Consider the following 21,681-nt stretch of genomic DNA (forward strand, 5'->3'; position numbering starts at 1 on the left):
GGCGAGCGGGCGGAGGGCGCACGGGCGGAGCCCGGACCAGGTGGGCTCTGCCGGCGGCTGCGCGGCCGGAGGGCGGGACGCACCCTGGGCACCTGCTGCACAGGGGCCGCCTCACCTGGCCGGGCCAGCTGCGTCACCGCACTACCTGGGCCCGCCTGCGTCCACGTGATCAGTCTGGTTGTTCGGGCCAGAGTCCGCCCTTGGGTACTGTCTACTCTCCCTCCAGCTCCTACGCCCGCTTCCATTCTGTACCTGTCTCTGGGCTCCTCTGCCACCTCCAGGAAGTCTTCCGAGAGAGCCCGGGCCTGCGGGAACCTGCTTGCTGAAGGAAGGCCCCACCCACTGCATTCTTTGCACCTGGCTACTTAAAGGCAGCCAGGATCTCCCAGAACAACCTCCATAAGTGATCTATCCACCATTACCCCATTTTACAGAGAACTCTGAGGGCTGGAAATTCTGCCAGCCACGCAGGTCCCGCCTTGATTCTCCTGAGTTCAGGAAAACACTCCCAAGTCCATGTAGTGTCCTCAGGGACGATGCTGTAAAGCCCCATTGGGGCTTTAGGGACCAGGCCTCCGGTGTGGGAAAAGATGGGGCTGCACCATTGTCCTCCAAATCCGAGCCCCCAAGGGTAAGCAGAATTAACAGATAAAAGAGAGAGGAGCAGAGCAGGCAAGAGTCACCGTGAGCGCAAGGGTCAAGACGGGAGCATGGACGGGGCAGAGAGCACAGGGCAGCTGAGTAGGCACAGAGGCTGGCTGCGCCCAGCCTCCATCCAAGAGTATGTGAGTCCAGCCAGTCCCGAGGCTGCCTCAGGCTCCTGAGCGCAGGGGTTACGTTCAGACAGGTATCACCGCACCTGGGACTTTTCATTTTTCTTCATGCAACATTGAACTCATGGTTTGACATTCCCAAGACACCTCAAAATATGATCATCATAGCAGACCCAGAGGAGGGGACAACGGAGCTGTCTCTCTCACCTGTCAACACAGCTGTCTCTTACAGTGGCTCTTTCTCTACCTGGCTCACTGTGGAACCCAGGGCTGAGTGTCACAGGGACACCGTGACTGTCTGATGACCTGGGTGACAGCCAGAGGCCTTCCTGACCCACCTCTATCATCTAATTGCAGGACGGATCTCACACCCTGGTCCCCTTCATGGTTCTCCATGCGGTGGCCCAGGCAGTGTCACCCAAGAGCTTGTCTCACTGAACACATTTCTGAGAGGGATAATCCCAGAGACTCTAGCTTGGCACTTTCTGTCAATTCAGTGTGAGGGGTGTGCGTGCCCTCATCCTCTGCCAACCTCAGCCCTGAAGCTAGGTGGCTTGGTTGCGCCATCCTCTGCTCTTTCCGGTGTGATATCATCTGGGGCAGGGCACAAGTAGGACTGATGTCACTTGGAAGGAGAAGAGCTCAGAGTGACCTGTGGACTCCTTGGGTAGCCTGCTGGTGTGCTGCTAGGTGGCTCCTGGGAGAGGAGGGTTGTTGCTGACCCCCTGAGGCCATTGTTGGGTATTGCGCTCACCAAGCCCAACCTCCATAAAAGTGCCTGGGGTGTTTTGGAGCACACTGACCAATGGAAAGGGGAGGCTGAAGCCCAAAAGGAGGCCAAGTCAGCCCCTGCTGAGTGCTGTCTCATCACACCCTGATGAGTACCCTGAAAGAATGAAAAGACAGGAAAACAAACAAAAACACCTCAATCACAGAACAGTTAATAGCAGGGAAGACTCAACAGTGCAGGCAGAATTGACAGACCAAAAATAATATTTTCTTTTCTTTTCTTTTTGTAACAGGGTCTCACTGTGTAGCACAGGCTGGCCTAGAATCATTATGTAGACCAGGCTGGCTCAAACACACAAAGATCCGGCCGCCTCTGCCTACCTAGTGCTGGCATTAAAGGTGTGCAGCACCATTCCTGACCAAAAAAAACCGTACATGTCAAGGCACGCAGAGAGAAAGACACCCCGCACCCCACCTCAACCCTCCCACCTCCCCCCACACCCCCTACCCCCGCAAAGCAGATGGGGCACAGAGGAGGAAGTCCAGGTGCCTTCTGGTCAGCAATAGGTTGTTAAGGGTATTTGGTATGCTGCAATGGAGGTCACCTTTCTTCTCCCTCCAGCAGCAGATGGGAGCCAGTGCACAGATGAGACGTTATGTGTAGAGAGTCTAAATCCGAGGTCTCCATCAGTTCCTTCCCCCTTGGAGCTTGGGGAACCTCACAGAAGAGGGGGCAGGAAGATTGTAGGAGTCAGAGGGGAGGGAGGACACCAGAAGAACATGGTCCCTGAATCAACTAAGCAGGGCTCACACGGGCTCGGAGAGACTGAAGCAGCAAGCATGGGGCCCGCAGGAGGCCTGCCTGCAGCGTGTCCTCTGTGTATATGTTGTTGTAGATGGAGTTTCTGTCCTGCCCGGCCCTGCAGCCATTTAATCCTTAATAAACATACAGAGGCTTCTATTAGTTATAAACTGTTTGGTCTATGTCACAGGCTTCTTACTGGCTAGGCCTCTCTTAATTATTAACCCATTTCTATTAATCTAGGTATTTCCACGTGGTCTTGGCTTACGGGAGAATGCCCATAGTCCTATCTTCCTGGTAGCTACATGGCATCTCCCCCAACAACTCTCTCTCCTCCTCCTCTTTCCAGCATTCTCCTAGTCTGGCAACGTTTTAGTAAACCATTAAGAGAAACATATATTCACGTCATACAGAAGGACCTCTCCCATCATGTTGTGGCTGTTAGCTTGGTGTTTCTGTGGGACTCCTAACTGTGGGGGCAGGTGTGTCTCTGATGCTTTTCCCTGCTCTTGAGACTTTCCCCATTCTGTTGGGTTGTCCCATCCAGCTTCATTGTAAGGGCGTTTGCCTGGTCTTATTGCATTTTGCTTTGTCCTGTTTGGTTGTTTTCTCTTGGAACCCTGCTCTTTTCTGATGGGAGATGGCGGGAGAGTAGATCTGGGGGAGAGGGGGGCTGGAGGAGCGGAGGTAGGGGAGATTGTAGTATAAGAGAAGAATGTATTTCCAAGTTAAAAAAAATCAAATTATGGGAACTGGAGAGATGGCTAAGAAATTAGGATCACTTGCTGCTCTTCCAGAGGACCTGAGTTTGTTTCTCAGCACCCATGATGGATGGCCTACAACTGCATGTAACACCAGCTCCAAGAGATCCAATACCCTTCTATGGCTTCTGAAGGCACCTGTACACAGAACCCTACTAGGTGATGCAAGCATGTGAGAAGCCCACTAGGTGATACAAGCATGTGCATTAAAATTGAGGGCTCTTTTTCTGTGCTTTAAATGATTTTTTTGAACGGTGCTTTTAATTAAAAGCAATGACTCTAAGTAAGTCTGATATTTGCAAAGGTGAGTAAATCAAATCATAGAAAAAGCTCAAAACACAGCAGAGGATCTGTTCTACCTAAACTCCTACCACGGCTGCCATGTACTACAGGTCGTAAGATGAAGCAAACCCTCCCTTCCTCAAGATGCTTTGGGTCACAGTCAAATGCAATGGTTAGTTTCAGATGCTTGTGTTTGAAAAACAAGACATGTTCCAAATCCATGATCTATACCTCTATCTTCAAATATTTTTTTTAAATTAGTACAAATTGGAACAAAAATAAACCGAAGAAATAAAACAATAAATCATCAGAAGATAGTGTACTAGGAAACTGGTCTACAACATAAAAAAAAAAAAAAAAAAAAGAAAAATCAACAAACAAAAACAACAGAGATAACTGTTTGAACAGTTCAATGAAATGGATAGCTTTAGACTGCTTTAAAAAAAAAAAAAGAGGTTAGACTCGAATGATGGAGTATCAGGAAGGAGAAAGAGCCATCACCACAGATCTCACAGACTAAAACGATGGGGAATTTGCCACAGATTCAACAACTTAAAGGAAATGGCCAAGTCTCCCTTAAGGTGTTAATCATAAAGAGATTATCTAAATGGGACTGTATCTGTGAAGATACAGAGTGAAGAACTGGCTCACACTTTTGTTTGTTTAATGGGTGGGGGGACAAACACGCCATGGGGCATGTTGTGGGGCTCAGTTCTTTGCTTTCTCCATGCTGGTTCTAAGGCTCCAACTCAGGTTGTCAGGCTTGGCAGCAAGCGCCTCGACTCACTGAGTAAAGAAACAAACAAACACATTTCTGAAGAGGATCCTGCAGGCCCTGAAGATGCTTAAGATCTAATCCAACAGAAGAAATAGTATTTGCCTTACACAGAGTGTAGTGTGTCAAGGACTCAAAAAAGCAGATGTTGCCCATCACCTCACATTATGTGTCCACTATTATCCTAAAGTCAACACTAAACACGTTATGAAAATCTCCCACAGAACTGCAGACTAATATCCCTCACGGACATAGAGGCAATCATCTTCTACAGAACATTAATGAGTCAGCTCTAGCCATGCACACGATAGATGATAATTGCTGTGGGATATTTTGATACACTCACACTCTTGAGGCTGGCAGTAAAGTTTACTTTGCTTAGAGGGCGGAGCCAGCTACTCCATGACCAAAATCAGGCTTTGGAGGATAGCGAACATATACATATGGCCACAGGAAGCAGCAGGGTGAGCCTTGACCCTTTTGGGTTGGATCAAGGAAGGAGAGAGAGAGAGAGAGAGGAGGTCACTGGTCATTTCTCTACTGCTTCTCTGATCTTTCAGGTTCTTACACCAATATCTTACACTCCTGAGCTATTATTATTAAAATAATAATTAGGTAAATAATAAATGCTTCATCTGGTGTCCAACACATGGCATGAGATGATGATGTAGATGCTTGCTGCCACAGACAGAGTTAAAAATTAAAGACCTACGTAGAAAAGTTTTCTGAATTGATTCTGAAGGGAAAACTGAGACTTCATCAATCATCAGGGATAGGCCCAGCAGAAAGTGTGGAACCTTTCACCGACGCTGAAACTGCCTCATTATGGGCAGAAAATGAACACTGGCAAAGAGCTTGCAGTAACTTCTTGAGAGACATTCCCAACAAATACCCCAAAAGCAAGAGACTTCAGTTAACAAAAAGAACTAAAAGGAACACCAATCTGGAGCTCTTATACTGATGCAAGTAAATCAGGAAAGACAGCTTATAAGTCAGGAAATTTAAGTAAAGTGGCTCAAAGTCCTTAGTATTCTGTTCGAAAGTCAAAATTATATGTTATTCTCGTGGTATCATTAGATTTTCCTGAACCTCTTCATATACTTACTGTTTCGAGCAGTTTTCCCGCCAGCCTGGTCACAGAGCCGTGTCAGCCCCAAATAACACACAGAGATGCTGTATTAGTTATAAAGCTGTTGGCCTGTTACTAGTGTTTTTTTTTTTTAATTGACTAGCTCTATCTTACATATTAACCCATTTCTATCAATCTAAGTGTTTTTACGTGGTCTTATCTTACTGGAGAAAGGGTCCGGACTTCTCTCAAGTCCCTACATCTTAAATCTCTTCACTACATCTCCCAGAATCCTCCTTGTCCTCTAGCCCCGCCTATCTTGCCTTCCTATTTGCCAACAGTGTTTTATTCATTAACCAATAAGAGAAATATATTTACAGGATTACATCTCCCATCAACTTACTGACTCTCAATATGCACCAAACTTATTCAGATGATTCAGAATTAACTTTGTTATTTATTCAATTGCAAGACATAATCAGAAATAGAAATTATCTTTTGTATTTGACACACATCATATCCCATATGGGTCCATCAGGCCCTCTAGCACAAGGTAATGATGAAATTGATCAGCTATTGGTAGCAAATGTGCTAGAAGCATTAGAGTTTCATAAGAAACACCATGTTACCAGCAAAGGTTCGAAGATAGATTTTCCTATTACTTGACAAGGCAAGGAAGTTATAAGGAAATACCCTACTTCTTCCTTGTATAACCAAACTCCACTACCTGAAGGAAGTAACCCAAAAGATACTAAAGAGATGACATTTGGCAAATGGATGTGTTTCATTTTGCAGAGTTTGGAAAATTAAGGTATGTGCACCATACCATAGACACATATTTAGGATTTCAATGGGCAACTGCTTTGGCTTCTGGAAAGGCTGATTCTGTAATCAGACATTTATGACAAGTGTCTTACGTAGGTTTTTTTGCTGTTGAAGAGACACCGACCATGACCACGGCATCTCTTATAAAGAAACATTTCATTGGGGTGGCTGGCTTACAGTTTCAGAGGTTCAGTCCATTATCATCATGGCTGAGTGTAGACAGATGTGGCGCTGGAGCTGAGAGCCCTACATTTTGACTCTGAGGCAACAGGAAGTTGACTGATTGTCACTGAGTGAAGCTTGAGAAAAGAGAGTCTCCAAGCCTGCACCCACAGTGACACACTTCCTCCAACAAAGGCCACACCTCCTTATGTGTGATTCGGCTACCTTGTGGTGACTTGTCCCCTGGCCGCTGAGCATTGTCCTTCTGTTTTCTTCAGAGACTGAATGTACAAAAGCACAATGGCCAGATGACTGTGTATCAGTTACTTTTCTGTTGCTGGGCTAGCACACCATGACCAAGAGAACTTACAGAAGAAAGGGTCTACATGGGCTTATGTTTCAGAGGGATGGAGTCCATCATGGCAGGGCGTCATGGTAGAAATAGCCAGGAGCTCACATCCTGACCCCCTTCTCCCCCATACACACACAAACAAGAAGCAGAGAGAACAAACGGATAATGGCACATGGCTTTGAAACCATGTGCCTTGGTGACATACTTCTTCAGCAAGGCCTCCCCAAACAGCACCACTGACGGGAACCAAGTGTTCACACACCTCTACGCCTACGGGAGACAATCTCATTTAAACCCCTGTGATATACAAACACAATGCCATTCTACAATAAGAAAGGGGACTGTCCGGTTGGTATTTGGGCAAAGCCACAAGCAGACACTTCAGAGTTCAACCACAGATGGTGAATGAATATGGTAAGAGGCAGACTCGGTTCCACTAGTAAAGAGGAAACTACACATCAACAGCGAGATAGCTTTGTGCGCTGTCTAATGGCCAAATTTGTAGCGCTGGCTGGCAAAACTAAGGGCTGGCGAGGGTGTGAAACAGTAGTGAAACAGATAGAAGCCAAGTTGTGCAGCCATGATGGGAAGCATAGGCCCACTGTGCCATCTATTATTCAGGACCCCCATTATTTGCCCAAAGGAGTTGGAAACTTCGATCCACACAAAACCCTGTTCTCAGATGTTTATAGTACCTTTATTTATAAATGTTGCAATGGGAAGCAAATGAGATGCCCTTCAATGGTTGGGTGGCTGAGTAAAACTGGTATATTCCAGTTTGGGATATTATTCACTGCTCAAAATATATGAACTGTCAAGCTCATAAGAAAATACTGAGGAATCTTTTTTCTTTTTTTTCCAGATAAGGTTTCTCAGTGTAGCCTAGGCTGTCCTGGAACTCACTCTGCTGGCCAGGTTGGCCTCCAACCCACTGAGATCTGCCTGCCTCTGCCTCTCAAGTGCTGGGATTAAAGGTGTGCACCACCACGGCCCAGCAATACCAAGGAATCTTAAGTGCATGCTGCTAAGTGCAAGAGGCCAGGCTGCATGTCTGCATGTCATGTGAACAACACACTTTGACAATCTGAAAGGCATAATCATAGAGAAAATGGAAAAGTCAGTGTTCCCTGGAGGTTGTGGAGAGGGTTTGTTACAAGGTTCACAGAGGGTATGGCCCTAAAACAGACATCACAGAACTTACGTTAGCAGTGGAGACCTACAGTAGGTACAGGTGACAATGTGGCTGTGTTTGTCCTTGTTTGTAACAAATTGGTCATTAGTAGGGCCTATGTCCATCCTGGGAGGATGGGGGGGGGGACATGGGCATGAGCTAAACATCTGTTATTTCTGAGAACTTTGTTGTAAGCCTAAAATGGCTCTAAAAATATTAAGTCCAGGAGCTGAAGAGATGGCTCAGTGATTAAGTGCCCTTGTTGCTCTTGCAGAGAGACTGGGTTCAGTTCATAGCACTGCAGAACAGAGCTTGGGGTCATGCATGCACATCACACTGCACTGCTGAGCCTGGGGTCATGCACACACAGCACACAGCACACTGCACTGCAGAGCCTGGAGTCATGCATGCACATCACACTGCACTGCTGAGCCTGGGGTCATGCACACACAGCACACTGCACTGCAGAATGTGAGGTCATGCACACAGCACACTGCACTGCAGAGCTTGGGGTCATGCACACACAGCACACTGCACTGCAGAATGTGAGGTCATGCACACAGCACACTACACTGCAGAGCCTGGGGTCATGCACACACAGCACACAGCACACTGCACTGCAGAGCCTGGGGTCATGCACACACAGCACACTGCACTGCAGAGCTTTGACTGATGGATTTTCGTTGCACCACATTGTTAAGCCTGATCCCTGATCCCTGATCCTACTCGGCCAGCTCTCCATTTTTCTGTAACCTGTTTTCCTGCTGGGGTTAGGAATTCAGGAGCTATAAAACCCTACTAGGGTCAACTCCCTCTGTCAGGTCATGGCAGGCTTCAGCCCCTCTGTGGGGCCATTGGCCCCACCTTCGATTTGTGGAATCTGGTTCTAGCCCTCACCACACTCTCTCCTCCATACTTTGTCTTTGGAGTAGATGGAGCTGTGGAATGGCCTTGCCCAGTCTGGCAGAGAGACATGTGCTTTTCCCTAGCAGGACTGCAGTTTAGGCTCATCGCTGGGGACCCCTCACGGGCAACCTACACAGCGGGCACTTGCTTCCTCAACTGCAGAAACACGCAGTCCCAAAGCATGACACAGCTTATGCTGTGGAAAACTTTTGCTGCATGAGAAATAAGGCTGAGGGCTTCCTAAAATAGTTTCCCTGGAAATGGCCAGCAGTTCCCTGGCCCAGAGGGAAGCTGAGTGGGAATGAAAAGCCCCTCTCTTCCCAGAAAACAGATTCTTCTTTGACACATTTTTCCCCTCTTAATACCCCCACCCCCTTTTTCAAAATGGGGCCTTTTTCCTCAGTCTTTTATGTGGGGACCGGGCTGCAAGAAGACAAAGTCGGCTTGTCAGAAATCTTCTGTCAGCCGCTGTTCCCTTTCCCTCTGGGGTCCTTTCAACAATACAGCCATTATCGGCCCTCTCCGATTCCACGGAGTTTTCCTCTCTCTCCCGGGCTAATGAGGAGCAAGGCTGCCAGGTTGGACAAAACGGGGCAGTTTTTATCACCCCACTGGAGCCCCAGTGTGGTGAGCTCTGGAAGCACCATTGTGGGGGATCTGTGGGTCACTGTCATGCCATTTGGGAGAGCCACTTTTGGGAGTGTGGCCTTCGATCGACTTGGTGATTCACAGAGGACGGAAATGTACTTCCCAAAGCAGAGCCTTTCAAGCCGCCCCGTGCCTCCAGCTCCTGGGCAAGCCCCAGAGCTGACCATCCAGGCTTAAGATCTCATTGGCACTTCGTCAATCATGGTGGGAAGGAAAACAACTTGAGACTTTTAGCGCTGCCCTTGCTCCCCACACTTGGCTCGACGGTGTTAAGAAGATATAAGGGCTCAGCACCCCAGATCTGGGTCTGGGATCTTACGCCAAGATCAGCTTCTATTTCTTCTCCTCTGGAAGCTACAAGGAACTGCTGATTAGGGACAGCCTCAGAGCCCTGTGCCCGGTGACATCCATCAGAACGAGGAGGTCCAGGAAGTCCCAGAATTCCCCATTCAGTGCTGGGTCAAAGAGCAAACCATTCACTCACCCACCCACGCACTCACCATTAATCCCTTCATCTCTGCCCAGAATACATTACTCTTCCACCCACCTATCCATCACTCCTCCATCCACCAATCCATTCACCCCTCCACCCAGCATTCACTCACTCCTCCACTCACCCATGCACTGGTGCAGTGGCCTTTCCCTGACTGCACCCAGTCTGTTGCAGGCACCAACAGCTAGCTGCACTGAAGGCCCTCTCCCAGAGCAGGGATGCTGTCGGAATCAGGACATCGTCTGTTTCCCCTACAAGTACTTCTAAGCTGTTGAACAGAGTCTAGATACTTGCCTCGTGTCCAGCAGTGTATCCGTGTAATACCTGGGAAACATGGAGACTGGGTGGGGGTGGGGGTGGGGTCCATGTGCCCCATCACTTCAGTCAGACGGGAGAGGGGAAGCCAAAGGCAGGGCCGGTGACTGGAAGGAGTCCCGAGGCAGCTGAAGAGAGGAGGCAGGAGGCAAAGAGTCTTGGGGGATCAAAAGGCAGGTGACACAGCCCCACTTAAAGCTCATGACAGCAGTGTGAGGCATGTCCGAGGTCAATTTCATCAGCCCAGGCCACTCGGAACAGGGTCTCTTAAATAAGCAATGCTTATTCATTGTGTGTGAGTGTGTGCACGCCATGGTGTGTGTGTGTGTGTGTGTGTGAGTGTGTGCACGCCATGGCAGTGCATGGAGGTTAGAGGCAACCTGAGGGGCCCAGGTCTCTCCTGCTACCCTGGGGGTGCTCAGGGATCAAACTCAGGTCATGGGGCTTTGTGCAAGCAACTTTACCTCTGAGCTCTCTCTGCAGCCCCAGACTAGTCCTCTGAAGAGGTCCTCCCTGGTAGTTTCTGGGAGGCAGGTTCTGCAGCAAAATCATTTACCGCTTGGCACTACTGCCCCGAGCAAGCCAGACCTGCTGTGGAAGAGAAGAAAAAGAGAAAGGGTAACTCACTTGGGGCAGAGAGAAGGTGGCAAAGAAGAACCAAGGAGAAAATCAGGGGCCCTGAGCAGAGGTGGGCAGTGGGAGGCAAGGCCGTTCACCTAAGACGGGAGCGAGCCTCTGCCTTAAGATGCATGGTGAGCTACACTTGGACTGCTAGGCGTAAACAGTGGGCACTCATCTTCTCAGGGTTATTCACTGCAGGCTTCTCGGTCCCAGCAGACCCACGTTGGGGATCAGATGTTGGAGGGGGTGGACTGCAGAGAGAGGGACATCCCTGGGCCTCCATAGGAGAGGCACCTTGGGTGAGGCCAGAGAAGCCCCTGGGGGAAGTCAAGCCTGCTCCCCGGTAGCCCTGGGGTCTTTGCTCAACCCTGTTCATCTACTGGGGCAGCTCCAGGCACACTTGGGTGTAACGCAAGGTAAGCGAACACGGCCAGGGTCTCGGCTCTAGCAGAGAGGGTGGCTTTGCTTCGTATCTGGACCCCACTTGCTCTAGGATTGGGGGCCACCCCTCTTAACCCACTTCGGAGGCCAGGCTTCCCCTTAATGAAACTTTCAACAAGACATAGAAAACACACAGATTTATTGCATATCAATCTCATGTATAAATTCATTGTAGCATTGGAAAGATTACATTTGGTATCCAGTCCGTCCTATTCTACAGCATTGACCTCAAAGCCAGCCTCTCCTGGCTTTTAACCTTACAGAAATCTCTACACAAGTACGTCTGTCTTTGCCACAAGCCTCAGAATGAGATCTGCAAAAATCACTTTTGACTATTCTCTACATCGTGTCTTCTTAATTCACGATTCTCCCACGGCGACTTTCATAGTCATCAGGAACTGTGGTCCATTTTCCTGGGCATTTCGGGCCTCTTGGCCTTGACTTAGACCCTAATTACATATTCAATAAGTGCATCTACGGGATTTTCCTCGTAATAAAAAATCTCACAAACAGACACAATAGTGACCGCTAAACACGAGCCATGCACAGCTTTATCAACACAACAGCAATTTACAAGGAAGGAGGCGAGGACAGACACCAGCCTCCTCCTCAATGGTTTTAAATTTTTTTTAACATTATATGAAAACCAGACATTTACATTTGATTTCTTTCTCAACACTATATAGTTCTAAAAGAAAAAAACAAAACAAAACAAAACAGAAAACAAACTGAATCAGATCTGAATGTAACAATGGCAACACTCTTACAGGTTCAAGATTCTCGCAGGTGTCAGGGATATATATATATATATTTATTTATATACTATTGGTTCAAAGTACACACACACACACCACACATGCGCAAACGCACGTGCGCGCGCACACACACACTCGCACGCACATGCACACACATACACACACACACGCAGGCACGCACGCACACATACACACACACATGCACGCACGCACATGCACACACACAGGCTTTAAGTTACTTATTCGGACACCAGGGCCCGCTTCCCCCATGCTGCGGGAGGCACCGAAGGAAATCCCCAGCTTCCCCCGTTTGCGAGTGAATCGCATGTCTAGAAATTCAAGCTGCCTTTCTGGACTCAACCTTTCCCCTCCTAGAAGTGGTGATCTGAATTGTGACAGAAAGAAATTAAACAAACAGATGCCTGGAACGGTGAGAGAAAGGAACTTATCTGGAAATAATGCAAGAATGTCTCGTCACAGTATCGCTCAAGGCTACAGAGACAGTTTTCATGGCTTTTTGATACCCGGCTGATCTCTGTGGATAGGAGTGTCCCAGTATCTGCTGCTGGCAAGAGTGAGTGTGGTCCATCACAGGCTTCCCACACTCCTGTCCCAACAGCAGTACAGTGGGCCTCCTCTTCCCTACCTGCAACAGCACAGTGGACAGCTCAGTACGTTTCAATCACTTGGGCAGGGAGACAGGGGGACAGGACAGGGACCACGATCCAGTGCTCGTGTCCAAAACGCATGATACGTAACTAAGCAAGTACTTCACAAACACTCAAAGGGGAAGCAGATGAGGCAGAGGAAGGAAAAGGCTGTGAGTCTGGACTCTGAGAAGCAGAGGGGTTAGGTCAGTCAGGGTCTGGGGAGATTTTCTGCTCTCCTGGTCTTACAAGGTAAGGGCAGGTTCAGCCATGTGGTGCTTACCCATCCCTGGGTTTGCACAGGGATGCTCCGTGTCTCACTTTGCCTGCAGGATGGTGAAGCTCCGTGTTTCCTACCCGATCTTCCTAAGAAAGGCGGAAGTAACAGGGGAAGAGTGTGGCCTTGCCAGGGCCTGAAGAGAATGCAGACTAGGAGGTCTCCTTATGAATTTCTATTTTGGAAGGCAAGTACCAACAATTGGAAGTAGGACACTAGGGAAGCAGTCCTGGCTGGACACTTGTCCTGCCAATCTATGCTGTATGGCAACAGGCAGCACAGCCCCGCAACGGTTTGCTTCTCCAGTGGCCAGGCTCTTAGAATTCACACCTGGTCCAGCTCCCTGACCCCTAGAGGGTCTCCCATGCCTCCTGATGCTTGGCTCGAGCCAGCTGGACCCTGAAAGAGTGCAGACATGTCAGGTAGGCAGAGCTTAGTGCATGGGGGGCAATGTAGTATGGAGGCATCATGTTTGGATGCAGTAAAGGTAAGCTGGGGATAAGTGCTGTCTTTGTCAGGGGGACGAGGACAAAGCCCTTCAAATTCCAAGTGCCGGGCCCAAGGGGATGGCTATTCAAGAGAACCTGGGCTTGCTAGCCTCACTTTTTGGAGGAGGAGTGTGGGCAAAGGATATGACTTAGCACAGCCTGGACTTTTGAGAAGGGGGGGGAATGGTTCCAGAAAGAGGACAGGGGTGCCAGCGAGGACAAAAGGGAGAGCGTTTAGCTGCTCTGCTGTTGTCAAAAGGTTCATAGAAGTCTGCGTCCACATAGACTCCCCACTTTGGAGAGAGAAACCACATCACATCCCCGGGGGAGAGAAAAAGCACACGTGTTACTCTTTCTCAGAAGAAAGCATGTAATTTGGGGTTTACAAAACTGGGACATGTATATCGGAGGTGGAACTTACACAGGGTCCCATGTGGCTCCAACCTAGAGGAAACTGGAATTCCCAAGCCGAGGCCTAGCCCACCACTGACAGGATGCCACGGACCTGTGAGTTGGGCCCACAAATCCTTACAACCCTGGCCAGGGCAGGTTCCTCCGAAGAGTGTCCCTGCTGCCCCAGCCTGCTCACATGACTGTGCTTCTGGGCACAGATGCACGCACGCCGCACGCACGCACGCACGCACGCACAACTATTCACTGGAACCTGCAGGGTGGTGGCATCTTCAGGGATGTCCCAGCCGGGTCTCCAGCATAGCCTGGACTACACAGCATCAGCAGAGATGATTGTCTTTGCCCCGGGACAGCCACATAATTCACGAAACACACCTGCTTGGACGTTAGCTGTTGACACTGACGCTACCTCTCACTTTTTTAAAAGGGCAATCCAGGAAGGACCTCCCTCCTCTTTTCTTGTTGGGTTATTCATATTTTTTTTTCTTTCCTTCAAAGCAATAAAATAAATAGAACACTTGTCTTAAAAATTCAAATCTAACAAAATCATATGATTGTCTGGTAAATGGGCAACGGTGACGACAGGACTCCTCGAGGAAGGGACGCAGGGGTATTTGGCACATTAACAACCGCCCCCACTCCCTGGTTATCGATCACACAGCACACAACCTTATATCACACGGTTTTGGTCCTTCACTAGATACTTATATTAACATCATTTCTTCAGAATAAGTTGTCCAATGCCAAAAATACTGTTAAGGAAGAAATAAAATAAGGAAAGAAATGAATTAGAAAAACTACAAGTTATATACAGATTAAGGTAAATTCCATCAGAGAAAGCCGTTATTTGAAGCCGGCCCCTATGGGAATAATTTAAAGCCCGTCTAAGCAGAGAAGTAGACGCATCACGACCGTCCCAAGGGAGCGAGGCATCTGGTCCCGGGGGGCTGTTTTGTTTCTGCTCTTTGCTGTGGCAGGTTCCCTGGATCCTCCTTTTGATCCTGACCACACGTCACCAGGAACTCACACAAAGAGCAGACATGGTGGCTATGTGGTTGCTTGGTCTGGAGTCTTAGGCACGGGTATCGCTCGGCATCCTGGGTGGTGGAGCAGGTGGGTAGGCTCCCCATGCTCAGTGGCCATGGGGAGGACACCAGACTGCCAGGGTTGGGGAGAGAAGAAGACTGAAGGTCAGGGCCCTGCCTTCGGAAGAGCAGCGCTCAGGGCCAGCACTGGGGCTGTTGAAGGGGAAAGACCACCAGGCCTCCAGCATGGAAGACCTGAGCCACCGGCTCCCGACTTCCCCATACAATTGGGGGGGGTCTTGGGTGGGGACTGGTGGATTCCTCTGCAGGCCTCATGGGGTGAGTCAACCTCCACAAGCCTGCAGACAGGCACCATGACCAAGAATTCCTGTGTAGTCAGCGTGCCATTCAGACAGCTCCATGCCCCATATCCTGTGTCAGGGACACCCAGAATCACCTTGGCTTGTACAAACCGGGTCAGGGATAGAAAATTCTCCATTATCTACATTATAAAGGGTACACCCGAGCAGTGATCGGTGTCCTGGCAGGTGTGGGCTTGCTGAGAATTCAAAGCAATGCAAAATTACTTTTAAAAAAACATTTTGCAAGTCATTTTTTGATTTTTTTCTTTTAAAAAATACTGTCTATTTTTAAAACCCACATGCTTAAATAGACTCTCTGGTCAATAAGATTACCAAAAGGGTTATTCATGTAATTTTCATTATAAAAATCGTTTGCGAGGTCTCTCTCCATAGCACGTGCCCCCTTGTTTCCATCCTCCCTTCATACCATGCAGTTGCCCAGATGTGGCCAACTGGCTCCCATTGGGATAGAGAGCCCACCCCTGCCCACTAGTTATCTGATAGACAGCTCCTGGATGGCCGTGCATTGCACCACTGCAGACCATGTTCTGAGAGGTGGTGAAGGTCAGCGGCTACTCGAGGGACCTTCAGGTTCTGAGTTTCATTGGAGAAGCTGGACGTGAGCCATGGTGGGTGAGGCTGGAAGCCGGAGGGAGGCGAAACGAAGATGCCAGGAACTTTTCCCTGGCCCCTTCTCCATCTCCCGCAGCTGGTTCCCTGGCTTTGGACTCCGGCCCTGGGGCCTCCAGGACCTCAGAGGTGGTTGATGGGGTTAAAGGCTCCAGACTCTGATGAGGCTCCTGTGATGTTTAACCAAGCATCCAGTGAGCTCTGGGAGGGGGCGTGGAGAGGGGTGTCCTCGGAAAGGGACAGCATCATTGCATATGCCTGGTGGGGAAAAGACAGGACAGGTGAGGGGCATCCTGGACAAGTAGGCCCGGCCGAGCCTCACCCGCTGTCCCCAGCCTGTCTGACCTATAACCCCAGCCCCTGCTCCCTCCCAATCTAGGCGGATAAAGGAAAACAAAGATACTAGAGAGGCCCAGACTCTCAGGCTTGGGAGGGGGAGAGAGGAGTGGAGGAGAGCAAGGGGCACCTCTCCTGCCCAGGGTGACACCGGGACCCAGTAGCTCCTCTAGGGACCTCTGTGCCCACTGGGGTCTCTTGGACTCTTGGGGTGCTCCCCTCCAATCACATCTCCCCCTCCCTGCAAGCCCCGGTTTCTCTGCCCGGTGACTGGCAAAAACCTAATGGTAAGTGTCTGCTCTGGGAGCATGTTGGGGGTCGGCAAGAATTATTTTTAATTCTGTGCCGGTGAGACTGTCTCTGTTTAGTGGGCAGGAGGCCCGGGGGACTCGGAATGACTGTGGTGGGCTCCTTTTTGGAGTAATGTCTCTGAGCTGATGCAAATGATAAGGTAATGTGCTGTGCTTGCTGGCCTCAGACAGCCATGGGGGTATCCCTCTGCCTCAAGGCATGGGACAGGGCAGAAGGTACCAGGGCTGAGGGCTGTGTGGTGTATAGTGTTACAGGTGGGTGCTATGGAAGCCCAATATGGGCCCCTTCTACCCTTGAGCAAACGCTAGACAGAATTAGTTAGAGACGAAGACAGACACGCAGACGAATTGGGGTGAGAATCCTGAGGTGGTGCTGGGAAGGCTGCCGGGGGTAGAATGAGAGCCAAGCTCCTTTAGATGTCCAAACAATGGGCCGCAGAGTCCTGTGGCCACTGTCTCTGAGATGCGAGCACAGAAAGTGCCCAGGACAAGCCTGCACCCTCAAGGACCCTGTTTTAGCTCCATCTTGGAAGCAGCGATCACCTGAAAGGGACTTTCAGCAGGGTTGCCAGCTCAGAGGGAAGGAGACTCAGGCAGCTGCTCCCCATTGGGGACGGGATGTGCAGAGTGGGAAAGTGGCTCTCACTCATGACCAAAGAACTAGCTCGTGTTTATCTGTCTTCAACCCCCCCCACCTGCTCTACCAGGGTGCTGGGGGATTACAGATGCTGGACTATCTCTTTAGACAATGCAGTGGGCATGGGTGTGTGTGTGTGTGTGTGTGTGTGTGTGTGTGTGTGCGTGTGTGTGCTGTGGATCTGAATGGCCTCCAGGCATTGAGATAACTGTAGCTGGGAATGCTCAGGTATCATTTGGTGATGAGGTATGGTGGCCACTTACTGTCTAGGTCAAGAGGAAGTGTAGGGAGGGACGAGGGCTCTGCTGGGTACCTACCTGGTTCTTAGCCTGCCTGTACAGGGTCTGTTTTAAAGCCTCAGAATCTAAGGTGGAATTAAGCACATCTTTAACTTCAAATGCTTCCTCAGCTGCTCTGCGGAGATCCAGCCCCTTCCCAAAGGTTGGCGTCGGCTCCAAAGCTAACAGACCGCCTCCTCGCTCCTCAACACACCTGCACCAAGGGCCAGGGAAAGGGACCTGGGGTCAGCTCTTTGGCCACCGACGGCCTCTCTCTAGTGCTTCATGGCTGGTCCCCATGCCTGCATGCACGCCACGGGTTTCCATGAGCCACATGCACAAGGAGACAGACACATTGACACACAGACACCTAGATGGGAAACCACACAGATGTGGGAGAGGGGACAGACAGACAGGCAGCAGAAAGGGTGAGTGCGTGCACACATCGCAGGCAGCAAGCAATCTGGGCTTCGGGGTAAAGGGTGAGAAGGAAGCTTTAACTTTCTTTTCTGAGACTCTGGGCAGCTTTGAGGGGTCCTGGCTGCCCTACCCACCCACAGGACCAAGAGGCTGGAGAAGAAACACTTGGCCAGCCCAGAGCATCTCCAATACTGGTAGTGCCCCCCTCCCCCCATTGCTGAAGTAACCGGTGAACAGACATGGCTCTGGCCTGCACAACTTCTAAAATCATGGGTGCTGGGCCACAGCCCACCAGAGGTTGGACCCAGCCACTCCAGGTGGATGGGATAATGAACAGCTGCACAGTAGAACTGAGGACTCCTGAGTCAGGAGTCCTCACCCTTCCTTCCTTTCCCCGTCTCCAAGCTTCTGGGGGCCTTAGAGGAGTGGAGAACCTGAACTCGGGCTAGCATCACGCCAGCCCTAGCTCCAGTGCCTGGTGGTAGCAGCAGCTGCTGGGCAGAGGTTAGACCAGGTTGGAGGGGGTGGCTCCTGATGGTGGCCTTGTATGCAGGCCCTCCCGCCCAGCTGGCTGATTCCCTGGCACTTGGCCGCCCCCACCTTCGGGTATGGTCGAAGCCCATGGTTAGGGAGCTGGGTGGTTCCTCATCCTCCTCGTCCTCATAGAGTCCTTGGGGCTCAGGCGTGGGAGACACTGTGTCCTCCTGTGACTTCCCCGCTAAGCTGTCATCATCCTCTTCCTCCAGGTCCTCCTCTTCCTCCTCCTCTACTTCCTCCCGCTTTGCACTTGCTGAGCCTGGACACGGCGGGTTGCTGTCCAGGTCTTGGATCTCAGGCCTGGAATGACAGGTGAGGAGTTGGCTGTGTTCAGGGGCCATTCTTCTTACCGCACACCACTAAAGGTAGCTCTCCCCCTTGGCCTTCCCAGCCCTTCAAAATGAGCTGGCGTCTGTGGTCGCTACAAGGGAGTCACAGGTCAAAAGGCAGTTTCCGACTTCCTCACCAAGGAGCGAGAGTGATGGAGGGAGTAGGAAAATGCAGACGAGATGGAGGCACCCTGAGGGAGAAGAGGGGACAGAGCCGGGTCCCTGGGGGGGGGGCAGATACCAGGTCATTCGGGGACCAGTGAGAAATGTGGGCATTAGGGAGGAGCTATGACCAGGCCTGGAGAGGAGGGGTCCTGTACTGGGGCTGGGGTTGGATGCTACACAAAGGGCGCCTCCTGCCCAGGGCTCTGTGATACCCATCTGTGCATGCACCTCCAAGCCAGCCATGACATCCAAGGTTGCAGAACTTGGGTACTGAGGGCTGGGTTCACGCTGCTGCTGCTAACAGAAAACACTGCTGAGAGGGACTGGCTTCAGGGAATGTTGGCCCCCGCTTTCAGCCTGGGCTCTAACTCACAGCCTGCTAGGGTCTCCGCAGCCTAGGCAGATCTCAGACACTGTCTTGGTCTCTCTCGGTCTCACTGGATCCTCTCTCTCTCTATACACACACACACACACACACATACACATACACACACACACACATATACATATATGTGTGTGTGTGTGTATGTGTATGTGTGTGTGTGTGTGTGAGTACAATCATATGTGTATACATGGAGACCAAAGGTCAACCACACATGTCCTCCTCAGCCACTATCTATTACGAGGGTCTCTCACTGGCCTGGGCTCACCTATTTTGATAGATTGGTGGCTGGCAAATCCCAGAGATATCTGAGCCTGCATCTCCAGCACTAGGAATATTGGGTGTCATACCACTCTCTCTTTTTTAAAACATGGATTTTGAGTTTTGAACTCAGACCCTCATGCTTGAGCCACGTCCTCAAACCTTCGAGCAAGCATTTTTAAAAGAAGCTTTTCTCTCTTTGCATGCCCGTGTGAGATGTGCATGCGTGTGCCTGCCCCAGGATGACATAAGACACGCCGGAGTCACAGGTGATTGATTGTGAGCTGCCTGAGGTGGGTGCTGGGAAACAAACCCCAGCCCTCTCTGTGAGCGCTTGAGGTTTGGCTCCCTAGGAACGAGGGTGAGCCAGATCCGTTTCCTCCAAAGGGCTTCACCAGTTTGGCTCATGTTCAAGTCAATGCCCACACTCTGTTCCCTAGGAGCAGTGGGCAGTGTCCACGCTAGCTGAGGGCACAGCAAAAGACAAACAAGTCTTGGCTTCCATATCTCGAGCTCCCATTCTTCCTGCTCTCCCTTCCCCACGCAGGCAGCTCTTGCAGTCTCGGGGGAGAGGGGCAATCAGTTATTGTCAATGAAGACGGCATCTTAGTGACGTGGACTTGCAAAGTGGTGTCAAGGCTTTGGTTATACAGGTGAGGCTGAATTGGGAAGATTCCGTCCCAGTGCAGATGCAGACTCCACTCACGCCACCAATTTCTTCCCACGTGAGAGACGCTGCCTCCTGACCTGCCCTCCAGGACAGGCAGAATCTTGACAGGCATTGAGGTGCCGTGTGTGTCCCTGGCTTCTAGTCATCTGTGTTGGGGCGGGGCATCAGTGAAAGTTCCAGGCCAGGTGGGGTCTGGATCAAGTCCCCCTGTAGTTACAGGGTGGGAGACCTGAGCTCTCACAGTTCCTTCTAAAGACAGGAAGAGAAAATGTGGGTCAAGAGCCCAGTCTGGCCCTGGGTCACCGGGTAGCTGGTGTGAACAGGCCACACCCGCTGGCTGGTCTTGGGCAGAGCTAGAAGCACGCCATTGTCTGGGAACAGAGACCATGTTCTCTTTCTTGCATGCCCACCCCCGGTGTGCAGTCCGGCAGGGACAGCAGAGACCCTCATAGGCTGGCGACAACTTCTGGGGGGGCAGCAGGAAAGTGTCCTAGGGGTAGCTGCGCTAGCATCCTGGCTGACATGGCTCACAGCAGCTGTAACCGTAAGTAACCGTAACCGACAGTCCCTGAGTCAGGGAAGCAAAAGGTTGAGAGGACAAGGTGCGGCGTAGCTGGTTCCTGGGAATTCTGAGGTAAAATCCAGTGTTTCCCAACAACAAATGGCGTCTGTCTTTTTCTTCCCGTGGTGGGTGCATGTGTGTGGAGTGCCTGTGTGTCATTTGTGGAAGTGTCCCCATCACCCAGCAGGACTTTGCTGTAACTCTATCACCTCTACGGAGACCCTATCTCTAGTCTCCATCAGAGGCACTGGGTTAGGGTTTCACAGGTGACATTTGGGGACACAGTTCAGCACACGGCCATCCTTTGGGTTGGCTCGGCAGGCATCCGATTCTCACTGATCACTAAAGGAAGGGAGGCAGCCGTGGAAGACTTAGACTTTGTGGGTTCCAGCCCCAGCTGGGTCTGCTCTCCTCCCTACCAGGCTGTCTCACATATGCTTCTAACAGTGGCGGTGGTGACGTGCGCGCGGGCGGCGTCTTCCTTAGGGTCCTTGGCTCTCAGGACAAGAGCCCCCTCAACATACTGGCTGGGTTTAGGAGGGGGCTGGCCCTGTCCTGGCTCGTTCAGAACACCCACGATCTGCTTAGGTTGGGTGGCGGCTTCTCCTCTCCCTTTCACACATGCCTCCTCTTCCTCTGGCTTGCCACTGTGACTCAGAGCATGGGGGTCTTTGCTGTCTTGTCAGTGCCCACCATGCCTGACTCTGGTCCACCCCAGTAAGGATGATTAGTCATTGCTCTTTGGGTGGTTCTGCCCTGGGGCTTGAGGAAGCCAAGTTCGAGCTTGTCTTCAACAACAGAGATACATTCTCCTGCTCTCTGCAGGGTCAGGGAAGGCCTGATGTGAGGGTGCTCACTCACACACAGCTTCCTCTGAAGGGGACATCAAGCTGCTGAACAAGTGGGTGGCTCTCAGACGTGTCACATCCTGAGTGACAGGGCCAGGTTCCCTTCAGAGCACGGTACCTAGAGGCAGGATGGATACGCAAGGGCACTGGGGGGCTGTAGCTTGGGCCCCGAAGCCTGGGCCCTGATGCATAACCAGGGGCCTCCAGTAAGACCCGATGTGTGAG

The 21,681-nt window shown here is 50.8% G+C and overlaps 1 protein-coding gene across 1 annotated transcript in view; it reads right to left on the reverse strand.

Annotated features, from left to right (window-relative positions):
• Nucleotides 1-15,749: 15,749 nt before the first annotated feature.
• The window catches only part of Prdm16 (PR/SET domain 16), a 313,627-nt gene continuing 307,695 nt past the window's right edge, over nucleotides 15,750-21,681 (reverse strand). The window contains exons 15-17 of the mRNA XM_051173865.1: nucleotides 18,303-18,539; nucleotides 17,322-17,496; nucleotides 15,750-15,978 (exon numbers count right to left, since the gene is read on the reverse strand). Of these exons, the coding sequence (XP_051029822.1) occupies nucleotides 15,844-15,978; nucleotides 17,322-17,496; nucleotides 18,303-18,539 (547 nt within the window). The 3' untranslated portion in view covers nucleotides 15,750-15,843. The remainder of the gene's footprint in view (nucleotides 15,979-17,321; nucleotides 17,497-18,302; nucleotides 18,540-21,681) is intronic.

Source organism: Phodopus roborovskii, unplaced genomic scaffold (assembly GCF_943737965.1).
Source record: "Phodopus roborovskii unplaced genomic scaffold, PHOROB, whole genome shotgun sequence".
Classification (NCBI taxonomy): domain Eukaryota; kingdom Metazoa; phylum Chordata; class Mammalia; order Rodentia; family Cricetidae; genus Phodopus; species Phodopus roborovskii.